This window comes from Melitaea cinxia, chromosome 17, assembly GCF_905220565.1.
Source record: "Melitaea cinxia chromosome 17, ilMelCinx1.1, whole genome shotgun sequence".
Classification (NCBI taxonomy): Eukaryota; Metazoa; Arthropoda; class Insecta; order Lepidoptera; family Nymphalidae; genus Melitaea; species Melitaea cinxia.
The window spans coordinates 7578934-7595994 of NC_059410.1; the positions used below are offsets into that span (position 1 = coordinate 7578934).

At 32.2% G+C, this 17061-nt stretch overlaps 1 protein-coding gene across 2 annotated transcripts; it reads left to right on the top strand.

The window, feature by feature from the left end:
- Positions 1–149: 149 nt before the first annotated feature.
- LOC123661930 lies at positions 150–15362 on the top strand. Of its 2 annotated transcripts, none has more exons than XR_006744412.1 (6): positions 150–159; positions 8922–8932; positions 9611–9616; positions 10353–10631; positions 10795–10908; positions 11126–11138. XR_006744412.1 is itself a non-coding variant. In XM_045596862.1 (6 exons), the coding sequence occupies exons 2-6, from the start codon at positions 10829–10831 to the stop codon at positions 14673–14675; spliced, it is 420 nt and encodes a 139-aa protein (XP_045452818.1). In that variant the 5' UTR covers positions 10520–10631; positions 10795–10828; the 3' UTR covers positions 14676–15362. The 2 variants fall into 2 exon arrangements, 1 of the variants encoding a protein (XP_045452818.1); XM_045596862.1 differs by lacking the exons at positions 150–159; positions 8922–8932; positions 9611–9616; positions 11126–11138 and adding exons at positions 11497–11555; positions 12730–12804; positions 13342–13425; positions 14554–15362 and having other exon boundaries at positions 10520–10631.
- The last annotated feature ends 1699 nt before the right edge of the window (positions 15363–17061 follow it).

The following is a 17061-nucleotide window of genomic DNA, read 5'->3' on the forward strand; positions in this document are numbered from 1 at the left end:
ATTTTTCTTAAACCGCATCCACTGCCAGCTTCGCGAGTACATCCTCCATAACGCAAGCATCCCTATTATGGATCGCCATTTTGAGGCTGTGCTCGAGGTTTTCGGTTTGCCTTCACCGCCTTTTTGACGAAGTGACAGATCGCGTCACCCTTGTCGTCGGTGTAATAGACTGTTTGTGTGTCTAGTCACCGCAACCTCCGCATGCGAGACACTGTCATGGATTCGGAGCCTCTCCGACCTCGTCTGGACAACAATGACTTTTTCACTCGTCTGTCCCTGCGCCTCGTGGATTGTCATGATTCTCGACCCCTCCCCGGTACCGTATCTCCGACTCATCAACGCCTTCTCCTCCTTTTGAGTGAAAGACAGGTACAGGGTCCGGTCCTGTTCTGCTGGGATTCGGGAGTCGGTGAATCCTTCCATGCGCAGGAAGTGCATGATCGGGCTCGAGCTGTAGATTCTATCGTACTGATGGCGAAAGCAACGTCTTTTGGGTTTCGATGCGTGCACACACATACTTAATGCTAACAAGGACACCGATGCTAGCGCATAATAGTTCGAAGTAACTAACGGATAAAATCGCACAAACGTCAAATCTGCGTGGGGATTTTACTAAAGGATTATTGGTATTTTCAAAATCGAATATCTTTTTTCCCCCGCAAGCTACAAAATTGCTCCCATACAACAAAATATATATTTTTAAAGACCTTTCTAATGGTACCAATTTAAATTTGCTACGAGGTGGGTACGTTTTGTTCCATATTCTTTAAAAATTAGTTACAGGAGACAACCCTACGGGGAAAAATTTGGTGGGCAATGTCGTCAACAATGTTTCAGAATCGTGTATGTGACTTTGCCCACCAACGTATTTTATGATTTTATAAGATTTATTGTGTATAATTTTAATGTATATTAATCATTTCATATATACTAACGGTGGCAAAAAAAAAAATATTTACCTGCTCTAACTGCAACTATTACTTTTTGGCAAAGTTTTTGTACTGGTTTTTGCCCGCGAAAAAACACTACCAACTTGTACAAGTTCTTACAGGCAACTGAAGTAACATCGGTGATATTACAGCACTTAATGTGTCAGAAAAATGATTAAGTTTCTATCACAGACATAAAAATACTTCAAACTACAGACAAATTAGCTATGTGTCGAGTTTTTCAAAAAATACCCAACTTTGCAAAGTCAACGCTCAAGGTTAAAGTTGCCATGTTTTACGGTATGCTAACATCCAAGAATCACTATTAGTCAAGCCGTGGTTTATTAAATATCACGATGCAAGCAAAGACGTTACCTCAACTATATGTCGTCTAAGGTTGGGCCACTCATGTACACCTGTATTTCTGGCCAAAATACGAATTAAAGACTCCTCTATTTGTGAATGTGGTTTAGACAAAGGCACTCCAGAACATATATTTTTTTCTTGTCCTAAATTACGATTCTCTTTGTATGATGCTCTTCCCCTTGAGATTCCACGTCCTACTGACCTAAAATCCTTATTAAGGTGTGTTTTCTCCCCTATATAACTTCTTTATGCACTTTCATTGAAACTAACAATATAAAACTATAACAGGATGGACATATCTAACAAAAGTTAACTATTCCAAGTACATGTTTACGATTATATATTTATATATATTTGTGTGTTTGTGTCTTAGGCAAGTTAACTTTTCTTTCAGGCAAACTCACGGGAATTGGAACCGAACTTGTACTCTTACTATAACTCCAAATAAAGCAAAGTTTAAATACTCTGATATTAGCAAATCCGCAAGGCAGACATTTCAAGAATAATAATAATAACTTGTGCCTTTGACTCGTGGACACTATTTTGGTCTTACCCGGTTTTTCCCATATAATTTACAAAATATGTTTTTCTTTCACATTGTTTGAGAGTGCTAAAATAAAGATTTTAACATCAATAATTATATATAATACAGTATTATACTACCATACCGTGGTACATACAAAACATGCCAAAAAAAAATAAATAGTATATGATGTTATTATCTACTAGCGACCCGCGCCGGCTTCGCACGGGTGCAATGCTGATACTAAATATACTACAGAATGTCTTTATTTGTAGTGTGAAGCTAGCTTATGACATGGTTATTAACATAATAACAACAACATTCAAATATGCGACGTTAGATTACACGTTGTTACAGAACACGTTGAAGACATAAAGGTGCACTGCTCGTTCCCCGTAGGTGATAGTGTGATAATATGTAGCCTATATGTTGACCCGACTTCTTAATAATATTCGTGCCAAATTTGAAGTAAATCCATGCCGTACTTTTTGAGTTTATCCCGGACATACATACAGACAAACAGACAAAAATTCTAAAAACTATATTTTTGGCTATGGTATCGATTGTAAATCACACCTCAAGTATTCTTTAAAAGAAAATATTCAATGTACAGTTTTGACTTTCCTACCATTTTATTATATGTATAGATATCTCGGTGTCTTTAAACTGCTCAAATGTTTAACGAATGAAGGAATAAATATTTTATCAATTATATGTTAAAATCAGGATGGCTCGAAACTTTTGCACGTCACTGTATATGTTGTATTCGGTCCGTATTCATATTTATTCCATAACTAGCTGCCCGGACAGACTTCGTTCTGTCAATAGTAAATTTTTTTTTGTATTAACACCTTCCGTGGGCCTTAAGGAACATACAAAAAAATAAATTAGCCGAGCCATTCTCGAGTTATGCGCTTAACAACATTCATTTTTATTTATATAGATAGCTTCCGCCCGCAGCTTCGCCCGTGTGGATTTCGGACTTCAAAAATGGAGGAGGTTCTCAATTCGTAGGGATGTTTTTTAATATATGGTGCGTATGCAGGTGGTCCCATTGTCCAGTTAGGATCTGATGATGGGATCCTGGTGAAATCGCAGGAACTTCTTAAATATTATAGGCAAACCTATGACGATTTTGGTATTTTTATGTATAACTTGTTTGTCTGTTTTTAAAAATACGATGATTAGGTATATCATATCATCGTCGAAACTCTTATACAACAATTATCTTTTATTTCTTTCCAATTAGGATTACAGGTCATAGTAATGAAGAGGTCAGGTTTCCCGTAATTCCTGACATAGGTCATGGCATCTTGAGTTTTTTCGTGTAAGTATCTTGGTCCGCCAGTAAAAGATGACGGTAATATTACCAGCTGCCCAATATTGTTTGTCGTGTGTCCATTAGAATGTAAAGCATCCTGTAAGTGTATATAATTTTCTGCGCGTAATTGTGTTTGGTTATTTCGTATAAAAGCTAAACTTTCTGATTCTAGTTTAGCATACTGATCTACAACATATTGATTCAGTAACATTCCGTACCTTAGTAAATCATTATAATGATTATGGCGTTCCATTAAACGATAGCAATAATAATTCATACATGAAACTTTCTTCTGTACTCTGTCTCCTGTAGAAGGATTAACTTGGGGAATATCAATTGTGTATCCGTCTTCACCTCGACAAAACATCAATGGATATTGAAGACTGTCATATGAACGATGTAGTTCGGAAATTTTGTGGAGATTTTCGTCGCGGCTTCGAAGAACGATATCCCTTTTGTCAAATTGTTGTCCAGCAATGACAACTGCTACTTCACTGGTAGAAGGAGCATTATACCGTCCACGGTGTTCACCGTCAGGTACCCTGCTGGCATGAATTACTACATTGTAATCTGGAACATCGAGAGAGATACTTTCCATTGCAGTTTTAAAAGATTGTACGTATCTATTATGCAAATGCAACATGTTTTGCAATGACCTGACTATAGAGTTATCAAGTGGTGTTCTTGAATTACTATTACTAATATTACATCGAGTCGTTGCTTGAACTTCAGGATCGGAAATAAAATATATCTGCAAAAACTTATGGTCGTCAGGAACTTGTGGAAGAAGACTACCTGCAAGGTGGTAAACCTGGCCCTGGACTTTAAATGTTGGCATGAAGCCGTTTTCAACTACTCGTTGACTTTTGAATGAAGTCATCTGGAACGCATTATTATACCGCCGAATATGACGCATAAATTCTGTATGCTTTGGATGACTTTCATCAAGTAGAGAATTTAAAGGTTCAGGTGGAGCACCTATTTCATCTAATTTTACCTTACCATTTGAACAACATAAACCTTTTGACTCATCTTTCCATCTCAGTGCCGAACAGTATTGACAAACAATGGAAGGAGAACCTATACAAACGATACGATAATTTTGATAATCAATTGTTGTACTGTAATTCATTGCCGAGTACTCTTTATTGGACCATCTATTATTATTTTGTGTTCCATTAGTTGGCATATTATTCCTAAAATTTATGTGCCGAATACGATCGTTTTGTAGTCGGAGTTGTCTTCTCTCAGATGTTTCAGTTTCCATTAAAGCATTGTGTCTATCACGATCTAAAGATAAACGTAGGTTACGTTCAGCAGAGGATTCGCGTAGCCTCTGAGAAACATGTCTTTCGCGATCCAACGACAAACGTAAATCACGTTCCGCCGAGGATTCGCGCAGTCTTTGCGAAACATACCTTTCACGGCCCAACGACAAACGTACGTTACGTTCAGCAGAGGATTCGCGCAGTCTTTGTGAAACATGTCTTTCACGGTCCAACGACAAACGTACGTTACGTTCAGCAGAGGATTCACGCAGTCTTTGTGAAACATGTCTTTCACGATCTAACGACAAACGTACATCACGTTCCGCCGAGGATTCGCGCAGTCTTTGCGAAACATACCTTTCACGATCCAACGACAAACGTACGTTACGTTCAGCAGAGGATTCGCGCAGTCTTTGTAAAACATGTCTTTCACGGTCCAACGACAAACGTACGTTACGTTCAGCAGAGGATTCACGCAGTTTTTGTGAAACATGTCTTTCACGATCCAACGACAAACGTAAATCACGTTCTGCCGAGGATTCACGCAGTCTTTGCGAAACATACCTTTCACGGTCCAACGACAAACGTACGTTACGTTCAGCAGAGGATTCGCGCAGTCTTTGTGAAACCTGTCTTTCACGATCCAACGACAAACGTGCGTTACGTTCCGCAGAAGACTCTCGCAGTCTTTGCGAAATATGTCTTTCACGGTCCAATGATAAACGCAGTTCTCTCTCTTCATTATTTTCACTATTCCGATTCAAACGAAGTCTTTTAGCAGCAGACGTACTGCGTCCTATATTTGGCCTTCTTCTCGGCATGATTATCTACCTAAGTTTAATAAGAAATTGAATAAAGAGGTACTTAATAGAAACAGTTTAATGAATCTAAATAATATTTATTTACAACAACTTCCCTACAACACCCAAGTAACAAAAAAGTAATATACATGAACTTAAATAGACTCACGAAAATTATTTACAAAAATCTATTTATAACAACTAAGTACGGAAAAGTAAAGTACTTGGTTATTTAAAAAGTAACGAAAGAACCAAACGAAAAGAAGAAAGTAAACTGAAAGGTTTCTTACACCACCTACTAAGTATGAAAATAATTAATTAAGGAATATACATGAACTTAAATAGACTCACGAAAATTATTTACAAAAATCTATTTATAGCAACCAAGTACGGAAAAGTAAGGTACTTGGTTATTTAAAAAGTAACGAAATAACCAAACGAAAAGAAGAAAGTAAACTGAAAGGTTTCTTACACCACCTACTAAGTATGAAAATAATTAATTAAAACTAACAATAGCATAATAATAGGAACCAATAGCAAGATTTAATGCCGAACAGCAATACCCGTAGTAAGCCGATGACAGTCGATATACGCAATGCGTTCAGTTGCTACCAAAGTCTGTTTACTATGGCGGATCGCGCGCTACATCGCCCGGTTTATATAGCTTGAGCAGGCGGTCGAGCGATGCGGGGCAGAGGGGATGGACTCGCCGTAGGCATCTCAATGCTCGCCAAGCATTAAAAATGTTTCGCTACTAATTACTTCTAACAACGATATCTCAAAAACTATTCATCTGATTGATTTAGTGTAAAGAGCAATTTTAATCTGCATTAAATGACTAAGCTAACTAATATATTCATTTGGATAAGGATTAATACCGAACTAAAGAAAATAGCTTTGAAAATAACGTAATGTTTTTAATTAAAAATGTTAACATAAAAGTGGTTATTGTAAGTCAACCGTAAGAGATAGAGATATGCTATCGCGGACTTTTTTGTAGCATTTTTATAGATTTTGAATTCTCTAGTACATTACTTAACTGTATCTTTGCTAGTTTACGCGGCGTTCGCGTGGAAAGTTCCCATTTGGCGAGATTTTTTGCGACCTCTTCAACATTTGTCGCCGTATTTCAGCTAATTTACATAAAAGCATAATAAATTATATACCTAAACCTTCCTCAAGAATTACTCTTTCTATTGTTGAAAACCGTATAAAAATCCGTTCAGTAGTTTTCGAGTTTATCGCGTTCAGACAGACAGGAGGACAGACAGGAGGACAGAAAGACGCGGCCGGGGGACTTATTTTTATAATAAGTATAGATATTAAGGTACTATAGCTAAGACAGAACATAATACAGCACCGAGTCATTTAGCAAGTTGAAGTGGCAGTGGGTTGGTCATCTGTGTCGCAGGACTGATGGCCGTTGGAGTAGACGGGTCCTAGAGTGGAGACCGCGTCTTGGCAAACGCAGTGTGGGACGTCCTCTGGCCCGTTGGACCGACGATCTACGTAAGATTGCCGGTGTAGGCTGGATGAGGATTGCGGAAGACTGGGATGTCTGGCACGAACTTAGGGAGGCCTATGTCCAGCAGTGGACTGCGTAGGCTGAAGTAAGTAAGTAAAAATAATTAAATTCCTAATTATTATTTTTGAAAAATAAATTTGTGTATTAAAATATCGTCACGTGAGTCTCCAGCGCTTTGGACGGTGCAGTCCCTTCGCACTTGCGTACCAAAAGGTAGAAACCCGGGTGAGCCGGAGCGGCTGAGACTAGCCGCAGATGGCGACCAAAAAGCCGAAGCTGCGGAGGCGAAGTGAAACTTCTATATGCGTATGTGGGGTGAAATTTGAGCGACCGGTAACGCGGCAGCATCAGGTACTTGGATAGGTGACAGTTGGCTTTTTGTTTTTTTTTTAATTTTTTTTTTTGTATTTTCAATTAATAATTAGTTAAGAAGTAATATAATAATATTAATTAGTTAAGTATACTATATACTATTCTTAACTAATTATTAATACCACCACCACCAATATTACCAACCACCAATAACCAATTATTAATATTCATGTAAATTATTTTCAGGTTGTAATATAAAAAATAAATAAATAAAACTTATATAATAATATTTATAAATGCATAAAGTTGATTTTTTATGCACTCTGTTTTACTCTTATTAACCTAAACCCTATCTAATCTATAATATAAAAATGAGTCGCTGAATGTGTTGCTAAGCGCAAAACTCGAGAACGGTTAGACCGATTTCGCTAATTCTTTTTTCAAAATATTCCTTGAAGTACGAGGATGGTTCTTACGGAGAGAAAAATTCTAAAAAAAAAATTTAAATTTCCTGAAAAAGTCTAAAAACAACACTTTTCTATACTCCAATACAAAAGATTTGTGATAATACCTAAAAGTCAATTTGAACTTTAATACCATACGATAAAGTTTGTGTTAGGCGATACGAAGTTCGCCGGGTCAGCTAGTATTCAATATTATTGACTAGTTAAATACAAATCATTTACGATAAATCGATATATTTGTACGATATATCGCAAAGTATCGATAGAACATTACGATATATTGACAGAAATATCAATATTTTTTTAACGTTGCAAGCTTTCATAGGCTATGATAACCACCTATCATCAGGACCATAAACTTAAAAGTAGTATTTAAAAAAATTAGTGATACTAAACTATACTAAAAGTATAAATAGAAAAAGATTTGTATATGTCGGCACCTATGCTGTCGTAGGTAATTAGTAAGAGATTTATAAGCAACAGCAATAATCACGCCACTTCGCACATCGTTCGATACTCACCTACCCTCACTCATTAGGTTCATAAAGTTGGCACCCAGAATTATGAATTTCAAGCTGCGACACAGACCTCCATAGTCCAGAGTTCTCGAGACGCTGAAAACCGCATCAAGTGGAGACGTATAGCGGGGGCTGCTTTAGCTAATGAATCGTCGTCAACCACGACCACTCTGTCAAGAGTGAACGACTGAGAAGAAGAAGATTATGAATTTATAATTTATGATAATTTCGTTTTATTTAATCGTCTGCGCGTTAAAATTTATGAAAAAAGGATCAGTAACATTTGTTTGCGCGTGTCCTCGTTTTTGAGAAAAATCAAAATCAAAATTGGGTGCTACAACGCCAGCACCCAAAAATGAAATCCACTTTTGGCTTAAAAATGGCAATATTTAATATTTTAATTTATACATATCGATTACGCATAACACGCGCAGATGGCACGCGAAAGAATTAATCAGCTATATTATCTCAACAAAAAATTATTAATATTTTAATATTTTTTTATCGGGAAATGATCATTGCGTTCCACTACGCGAATCCATATTGAATTAACGTTTTACTCCAATCCATGCGCGGTTACATGGCGGGCATTTAGTGGAACACACCCAATAAGTTTTTTTTTTTGGAGTTTATGGCCAGGTATCTAAACCTTTAGGCCAAGTCTTGAGTATTTTCATTCGATTTATTACACGCTCAATAAGTCAAGCCACACTGCAACAGATTTTCTTTATTGGTCACGTGATCATACTTCTCTTTTTATAACTAAACTAGAATCTCGCGTCGGCTTCGCACGGATATTTAAGAAAAATTTCAAATTTTTTTTTGTTTCCTAATTTTTTTGAAAATGTAATATAGCTTATGTCACCCGCGGATAGTATAGCTTCGTGACAGTGAGTACGAGGCGTTGTAGCACCCAATGTTGATTTTGATTTTTCTCAAAAACGAGGACACGCGCAAACAAATGTTATTGATCCTTTTTTTCATAAATTTTAACGCGCAGACGATAAAATAAAACGAAATTATCATAAATTATAAATTCATAATTCTGGGTGCCAACTTCATGAACCTTCACTCATTCTATTACTCGATTCATTCTGATGTGTATAAAACGTCCGGAGCGAACGCGGCCAAGGCAGTTTTGGTTCTGGTTTGGCACGATTCTTATTTTATTCTGATTGGAATCATAAAAGCACATTATTGTATTAATATAATGAAATTAAAAGTCGTATATTTTAATCTGTATATTAGGTGACCTAAAACACGACCCACCATGGTATGACGTCATACGTACAATAACAAAATTCTGTCAGTGCTGTAAACAGCTAGGTACATATCTATCAACTTTAACTTCAAGGAGTATTAAGTAGTTGTGCTCTTTCATTAGTGCATTTCATTTGTAGCTATTTATTTATTAAAATGCAAAAAGGTTTTGTAAAAACAGATAGTACGAATCTGCCAAAAATTGATTCAATGATGGTTGGAAAGTTTTTTGCATGTAACCCAGACTTCTGTTCTGTCGAATTTCACAATGTTTAAATATCTTTGTAAGTATTACTTGTAATATTATACTGTTTTTTTATGTAGTGCCAGGTATACCTAATTTGAAAAATAATGTTAGAAAGTGTTATGTTATGTTTGATTCCTTATGTTACTGCCAAATTAAGACTTAATAGTTTTTTTTAATGCTAGTATTTATACACGATAGCTATTGTAATTCATTATTTTACACAAAAACACCAAATATTTGTAGCTGTTAATGTTGAACGACAAAGAGTATATGTATAAGGTATTGAACTTTTGACGTATTGAACGAGTTCGGTTTTACATACGTCATACACGACTTTTGTTATTAACCATATTACGTCACCAAAATGGCTGATAGCGTTTTCGCGGAAATAAAAAAGCAACCGCTAGCGGTATCGCGGAAGTCCAACCGCGTCCCCATGATTCCGCTCAGGCATGTCGAAGGAACACCCTAGAGCTTTTAGTCCGTGCGAATCGGACATACCCTCCAGCTCCCCCGGGCTGGAGGCATCCGTTAGGGATATCCTCTGGGTAAAAAAAGGGTGAACATTTGTTTAATTAATTATAAATAAATAAAAGACCAACAAACAATTTTTGAAATCGAGCAAATAATTAAAAATAAAAAAAAATCAAATATCGAAAAAAGTGGGGTTAAAATCCGTGATCCAGGTAGGTCAAAGTTGGCATTCACCAAAACGTGTTGTGGGAATTTAAAAAACAACTGTCAATTGAGTATAATTTATGGTCAAGTGTGAAGTATGCGCAAACAGTAAAGTCAAGTGTCAATATCACATTTTAACAGTAGGGCGACACTTTTTTTGCTATACTTTGTATACCAAACTTGAATTTTTAAATAAATTGGCAAAATTGTACGTCAAAATGAAAAAATTTAAACGTCGGAAACGTCGTAATTGTCAAATTTTGACTCGAACAATTATTTCCTAACCGCCATATTATATTGCAACCATCGAGTAACCACGCCCGGAATTTTGGATTTTTAGTTTTTTCTGCATATATATTTTCTGAGCCCTAATACTTTATTGTGAGAATATTATTCGTCGCTTCTAGGGATTTACTATGGGTTTGTATTTGAACCTGAATCATTGGTCTTTTTGGTCGAACGAAGTAATTTTGCTTTTGAAAATAAGTTCTTAATATCCATATCAACAGAAAATAATAGTATTTTATAGTTATACCTATATTTTTATTACTAATACTATATTTTTCTGTTTTCATTCCTTTAGAAAATACAGTGAAACGTAATGTGAGATATCAAAAATGTACTATTTGTGGTCTAAAGAGGACCCCTGGACTGGAGCCAATGTATTTTTGAAGAAGTTTCCACTTGATCCAGATCGGTTAGTGTAAATATTACTATGCTCTGTGGTGTTAACTATAGAACAATACAATATTTAAATAAATTCTACTTTAAATCTTTATAACAGTAAATAGCTAACTGTAGTAATAAAGTAACATTAAATTATTATACATACTTATGTATACTAGAAAACTAGTTGTAGACTATGTAAAATTTAAACTTTTAATTTAAATTGACGATTAAAATTCTACTCTCAGGTGTCATTCTTGGTTGGTCAACATACCCGTTAAAAAATTGCATGAAATTAAATATTTGTGTGGATATCACTTTGAAAAAAATTATTTTAATACAAAGGGCAATAGATTAATTAAAAATGCTATTCCAACATTAAATTTGCCACAACCATTGGATGTCTTCTAGTCTTTTGGTAGATTTTCCTTTATATGGTGAAGAAAAAGAAAAATCTCAAGTCTTGAAAGGTGCAAATTTTTTTTATATGTTTATGATAATTATAAATTACATTACAATTATTTTTTCTCAGTGTTCTTGTTTAGCTATTTGTCTAGCTTTATTTCTGGTTCATAATATGCTAATTGATGTTTATGATAAATTCTTTTTTATTTTCTAGTTTTCAAGATATAACAAATTCAGAGAATGTGCAATGGAATGAAAATATTTTATCTAAAAGTGAGTAAACTACTTTATTATATTATATTTATTTATGTTATGTTGTTAGAAGTAACAAGTGTTTTTAAGAGGTACAGCATCTTGTTAGTTCATGTTTGGTTATGTAATATATTTTTAATGATGGATAAAATTAAGATTTTTATTGTTAATTAAATGAACTTACTTATAATTTTAATAACTTGCTGTTGCAAGTCTTATACATTTTTAATAAGTGACAAAAAGTTTTCTTGAAAACAATGTCTTGTTGTTTCAAAAACTCTGTCTTACTAAGTATGTACTGGAAATTTAAAAAAAAATAAAGATGAGATTATATAAAAGCCATACAAATGTTCACAATTGTACTATATAGAAAAAGATAATTTTTAAATATATTTTGTACTGATAATGGCAGTACAATCTCAGTTGTAATAAATATCATATAATAGATTATTGTTAGTCAATGTTCTAAAAAAATCATCTGACATATATTTAATTTATTATTTATACATTTACCTAGATAATATTGGCCCTTAGATATCAGATATCTAAGGCTGATTGATATACATATCGTTGATAAAACTAGAGATATATGTAAAACACTTTCTGAGAATCTTTAATATCTTTTAACACATAAATGCAACGATTCACAACATATGATACAAATGATCCAATGCAGTATAAGATTTTTAGTTTTATTTTTCTATAAAATGATTATGAATAACACCTTTGGAAAATAATCATTTTCATCTTCTATATAACAAGATAAGTAATCATTAACTTTAATTTTAAAATAAAAATAATTTCATATCAAATCTATACTATTAGTATAAAGCTGAAGAGTTTGTTTTCTTGAACGCGCTAATCTCTGGACTTACTGGACCAATTTGAATTTTTTTTCAGTATTTGATAGCCCATTTATCAAGGAAGGCTAGGGCTATAGGCTATATATTATCACGCAAAGACCAATAAGAGTGGACCACCAATGAAGAATGTTTCAAAATTGGATTTTTTCCTTCTAAGACCTTCCCCAGCTAGCCCAAAGTAACTATTCCACATGGACAAAGTTGCGGGTAGAAGCTAGTAGAAAATAAAATTCAGATAATTTAAGTGTGAGTAAATAATGGAAAATGTAAAAAAAAAAATTAACAAGTAATAGATACTAGATATATTTAGATATTGTACTACTATTTTTCAGATGCTGAATACAGCTTTCTCCCTTTGCCCTCTACTTCGCAGCCACCACAAGGACTTACTTTTGAAAAAACACTAGGTAAGAATAACAAATGAAAATTTCACATTTTTGATTACATAAAACATTAACAAGTAACATGTCTACTATAAGCATATAGCTAATTAGCATTTAATTTTATGACACAAGTTCACTTTATTATATAAAATATTTCTCTAACTGTATATGTTACTACATAGATAATTATAAGCAACTAAAACATTTTTATGTATTAATTTTTTTTTAAATGTTTATTTGTCTCAAAATTGAATTTTATACATTTAGATGAGTAGCCTGTTATTCCAGTTGTGCTGGTTCTATTTTCTGCTCCGGGGGTTGTAGGTTCGATTCCTGCCTGAGTCTGGGTGTATTACTATACATAATTATGTTATAATTTATATATATAATATATATACATATATATATATATACACATATATACATATATATACATATATATGCATGTTGGTTGTTGTCTATAAAACAAGTGTTAAGTTGCTTACCTTAGGAAAAGACAACCGTGTGTATGTGTTAAAGATATTTATTTATTATTGTTCACTTTTATCAATGTAATTACAGTTTCCCAGAATGAATCAGTAGAAAATGTTAAAGTTCCTGTTCGCAACTATGAAAGAATTGTGGGAAAACCTAATAGAAATAGAGGTATAATTTTCAACAATCTTTTAATGTAGCACAGAACGTAATTCAGTATAGTTCTTTGTAGCCCACTCCTTTTTAAATTATTTTTATTGAAATTATTTTCAAATCATACTTTACAACTTCAACTACAAGGGAATTAGTTGTGGTAGTTATTAATGTAGTTATGTGGTAGACTATGTAAATAGTAGTAGTTAGTATCTATCCATAATATATATATATATATATACACACTGCAGGCCAATATATAATGCCAATATATATGTCCTGAATATTGTTATAAAGAAAAAAAAAAAAACATTCTGTTGCACATAACATTTATTACTATTACAGTGTGTTAGTTTAATACATTAATATAATTCTATGAAAATAAAGCTAATCCGAAGTGGTCTGCATTGGCTGCAATACACTTAAAAGTTGAGGCCAGTTATTAATAGAAGCACTCACTCTTTCTATGGGAAAATTATTTATTTCATTATACCTATGAATAGCCCGGTACACATTTGACTAATATCAAGCATATGAGAGTCAAATCAATTTTTAATTATACTGCTTCAATAATTTACATTTTATAAATCAAAAGTTTGCTTAGTTTTGTTAAATATGCATTAACATTAATGTTTAACATAGTTTCATTTATCTATATTTTATACATTTATATATATTCGATATAATACTATTAAAGTATAGTATAGTTTAAAAAATAGAATGACAAAATAATTTATTTAGATATAGCTCTTTTCTTAGTAATCAAATACGTGATTATATATTATTGTTATAATATTTCAAGTAAATTGAAGAAAAAGGGAAAAAAATAATAATTACATTCAATGATTCCAATTGTATCATGCAATGGGCATTCCTTTGTCGTATACTTGTGTTATTATTTAAAGTAAAATTAAATACATATTAAACTGTAACGATCACTAATAAAATATATCAATATTAGCGTTGTTTAATATTGAAATAAAAATAATAAATGTATCTTAATATAATAAAAGCAATAAATTATTTTATAATATTATATTTAAGTAAAATTTATGAAATTAAAGGAATAGATCACATTATACATAATATTGTATACTTTCAACAAAAAAATGTATATATAATAACAGGATTTTTTTTAAATTTCAGATTCTACATTAACTGAACGTGAGAAGATCCTGCTGAGTCATTTGACTCAAACTAAATTAAGCTTAAAGCGTTTGGCAGTCGAAATGCGAACTGTGAGGAAGACACTAATAAATTGTTTGTAGCTTATAACGATATTAGCAGGGTCCGCACTGACATGCCTAATAGAAATAATAATGATGACATTCAAGTTGTTGATGAGATAGTTTATCCTGTTTTGTCTTTGCCCAATGAAATCGATTTCTTTCTATATGAAAATGATTTATGTAACTTTTTGGAGCAGCCAGTAGTATATGTTAGTGGTTATTTAGCTGCAAAATTATTAGATAGAACGAAATGTCAGAAATGTAAAGATTCGTTAAAAGTTGATAAACCAGTAGACGACTTAAACAATTATATTAGTTTTAAAGAATGGTGGAAAGATTCGAGCTCATTGTGCTTTCCTTCTAAACCTTTATGTCATTTTGTAAACAAGAGCCAAATTCATTTGAAAGCTATTATATCTCAGGACTTACAAATTAAAAATATAAAGCAGTAGACTAGTTTGCAATTAAGTAATGAGCATTTTATAGAAAAAAAACAAATCAATTAATTCATAATCTTTGTTTATTATTCATTAGAAAATCATGTAAAGACAAAAATATACAATTAGAATAATGTGATCAAGACAAAGCTTAGATAACAATTTTTAAGATTGTTGAATATTTATATTTATTTTGTCAGTACTATAAAACAATGTTTGTAGAAAACATACATATTGGCAGTTCTTCTTGACATCTAATGTCTTTGCAATGTTTTTTGTTTTCCAAGTTTTTAAATGTGTATATTTTAGCTTAGAAACAAAAAAAAAAATTCCGCTGTGGCTTCGCCCACATAGATTACGCGATTTTCGCTATTTCGTTTTCTCCCATAATCCGCTGTTCGTTTATCCACATACCATTAAATGGCGTACATGGAATTGTAGCATCCCGTGAAAGAATTTTTAAAATCGGTAGTATTTTATGGAATTACCTACTACAAACATTTAATAATACTAAAATAAGAATTTAGAAGATTACTCTAAATATGTTCTTATTATGTTTGTAAATCATTATGTTTTTTATCTGTATGCCTAGGATCAATATATAACGCTTTTCAGAATTGTTTTTACTTAGATAATATCTGTATATATATGTTATGTTTGTTTGTTATTTACTGTATGTCGGATCGTTACATATGTAACGTTTAAAAATTTTAGATTTTTGTGAATATGTCAAATTCATCGCCTTGGTTGTTATTGATTGATAATTACTGTTTTGCGAGATCATTTCATTTGTATCACTTTTTAAGAGTTGATTTTTTTGTGACTATGCTACGTTAAGTGTTAAATCATGTTGTTTGTTAATTTTTGATAATTACTATTTGTTACTATTTAAGTTGTTTTGTTAATATTTTTTTTATGCTTTAAAATCATCTTTTTTGTTATTGGCTGACAATTACTATTAGAAACTATTTAATTTGTTTTGTAAATGTTTGTTATGCTTTTAAATCATCTTTTTTGTTATTGTTACTTACTGTTCCACGGGTTGCAGTTTCGATTCCCGCCTGAGATTGAATGTACTACGTGTATTTATATATTTATATATTTTTTATTTCTGTTTATTTATTTCAAAAAATGTACAGTCAGTTGTTACCTGTAACACAAGCATTAAGTTGCTTAACATAGGAATATATGACTGTGTGTCTGTTATAAGATAATAATAATAATAATAATAATAATAATACACTTTATTGTACACCAAAAACAGAAATAATACATATCAAAGAAAAAGAAAAAAGAAAAAAAAGATATTTATTTATTTATATTTATTTATTTTAATTTGTTTTATAAAGAAGTTTATGTTATGTTTGTAAATCATCTATGTTATAAGATTTGTATTACATTTATTCATATTTATTGATTTTAATTTGTTTTATAAATAAGTTTATGTTATGCTTGTAAATCATCTATGTTATAAGATATTATATATATTTATTTTAATTTGTTTTGTAAATAAGTTTATGCTTGTAAATCATCTATGTTATAAGATATTATATTTATTGATTTTAATTTGTTTTATAAAGAAGTTTATGTTATGTTTGTAAATCATCTATGTTATAATTAAATATTAATTAATATCTTAATAATTAAGAATTTGTTTTGTTAACATGTTTTTTATGTTTTAAATCATTTTGTTTGTTATTGTTTGATAATTAATAGTTGTTATTATTTAATTTGTTTTGTAAAAGTGTTTGTTATTGTTTGATAATTACTATTTAATTTGTTTTGTAATGGTGGATTAAGCTCCGATCCTTCTCCTACTTGAAGAAAGAGGCCTAGAATGTGCTGAGAGCTGTGGGATGTATCGCAGTATGTTTACGAAAATATAAAATTTGTTTGTTAGCTGTTGTGATCGACATGCCTTCAATAATGTAACTTTTTTGTATAACAACTTTAAATTTGAAAAGACTACCGAGAGTTTTGTCCGGCTT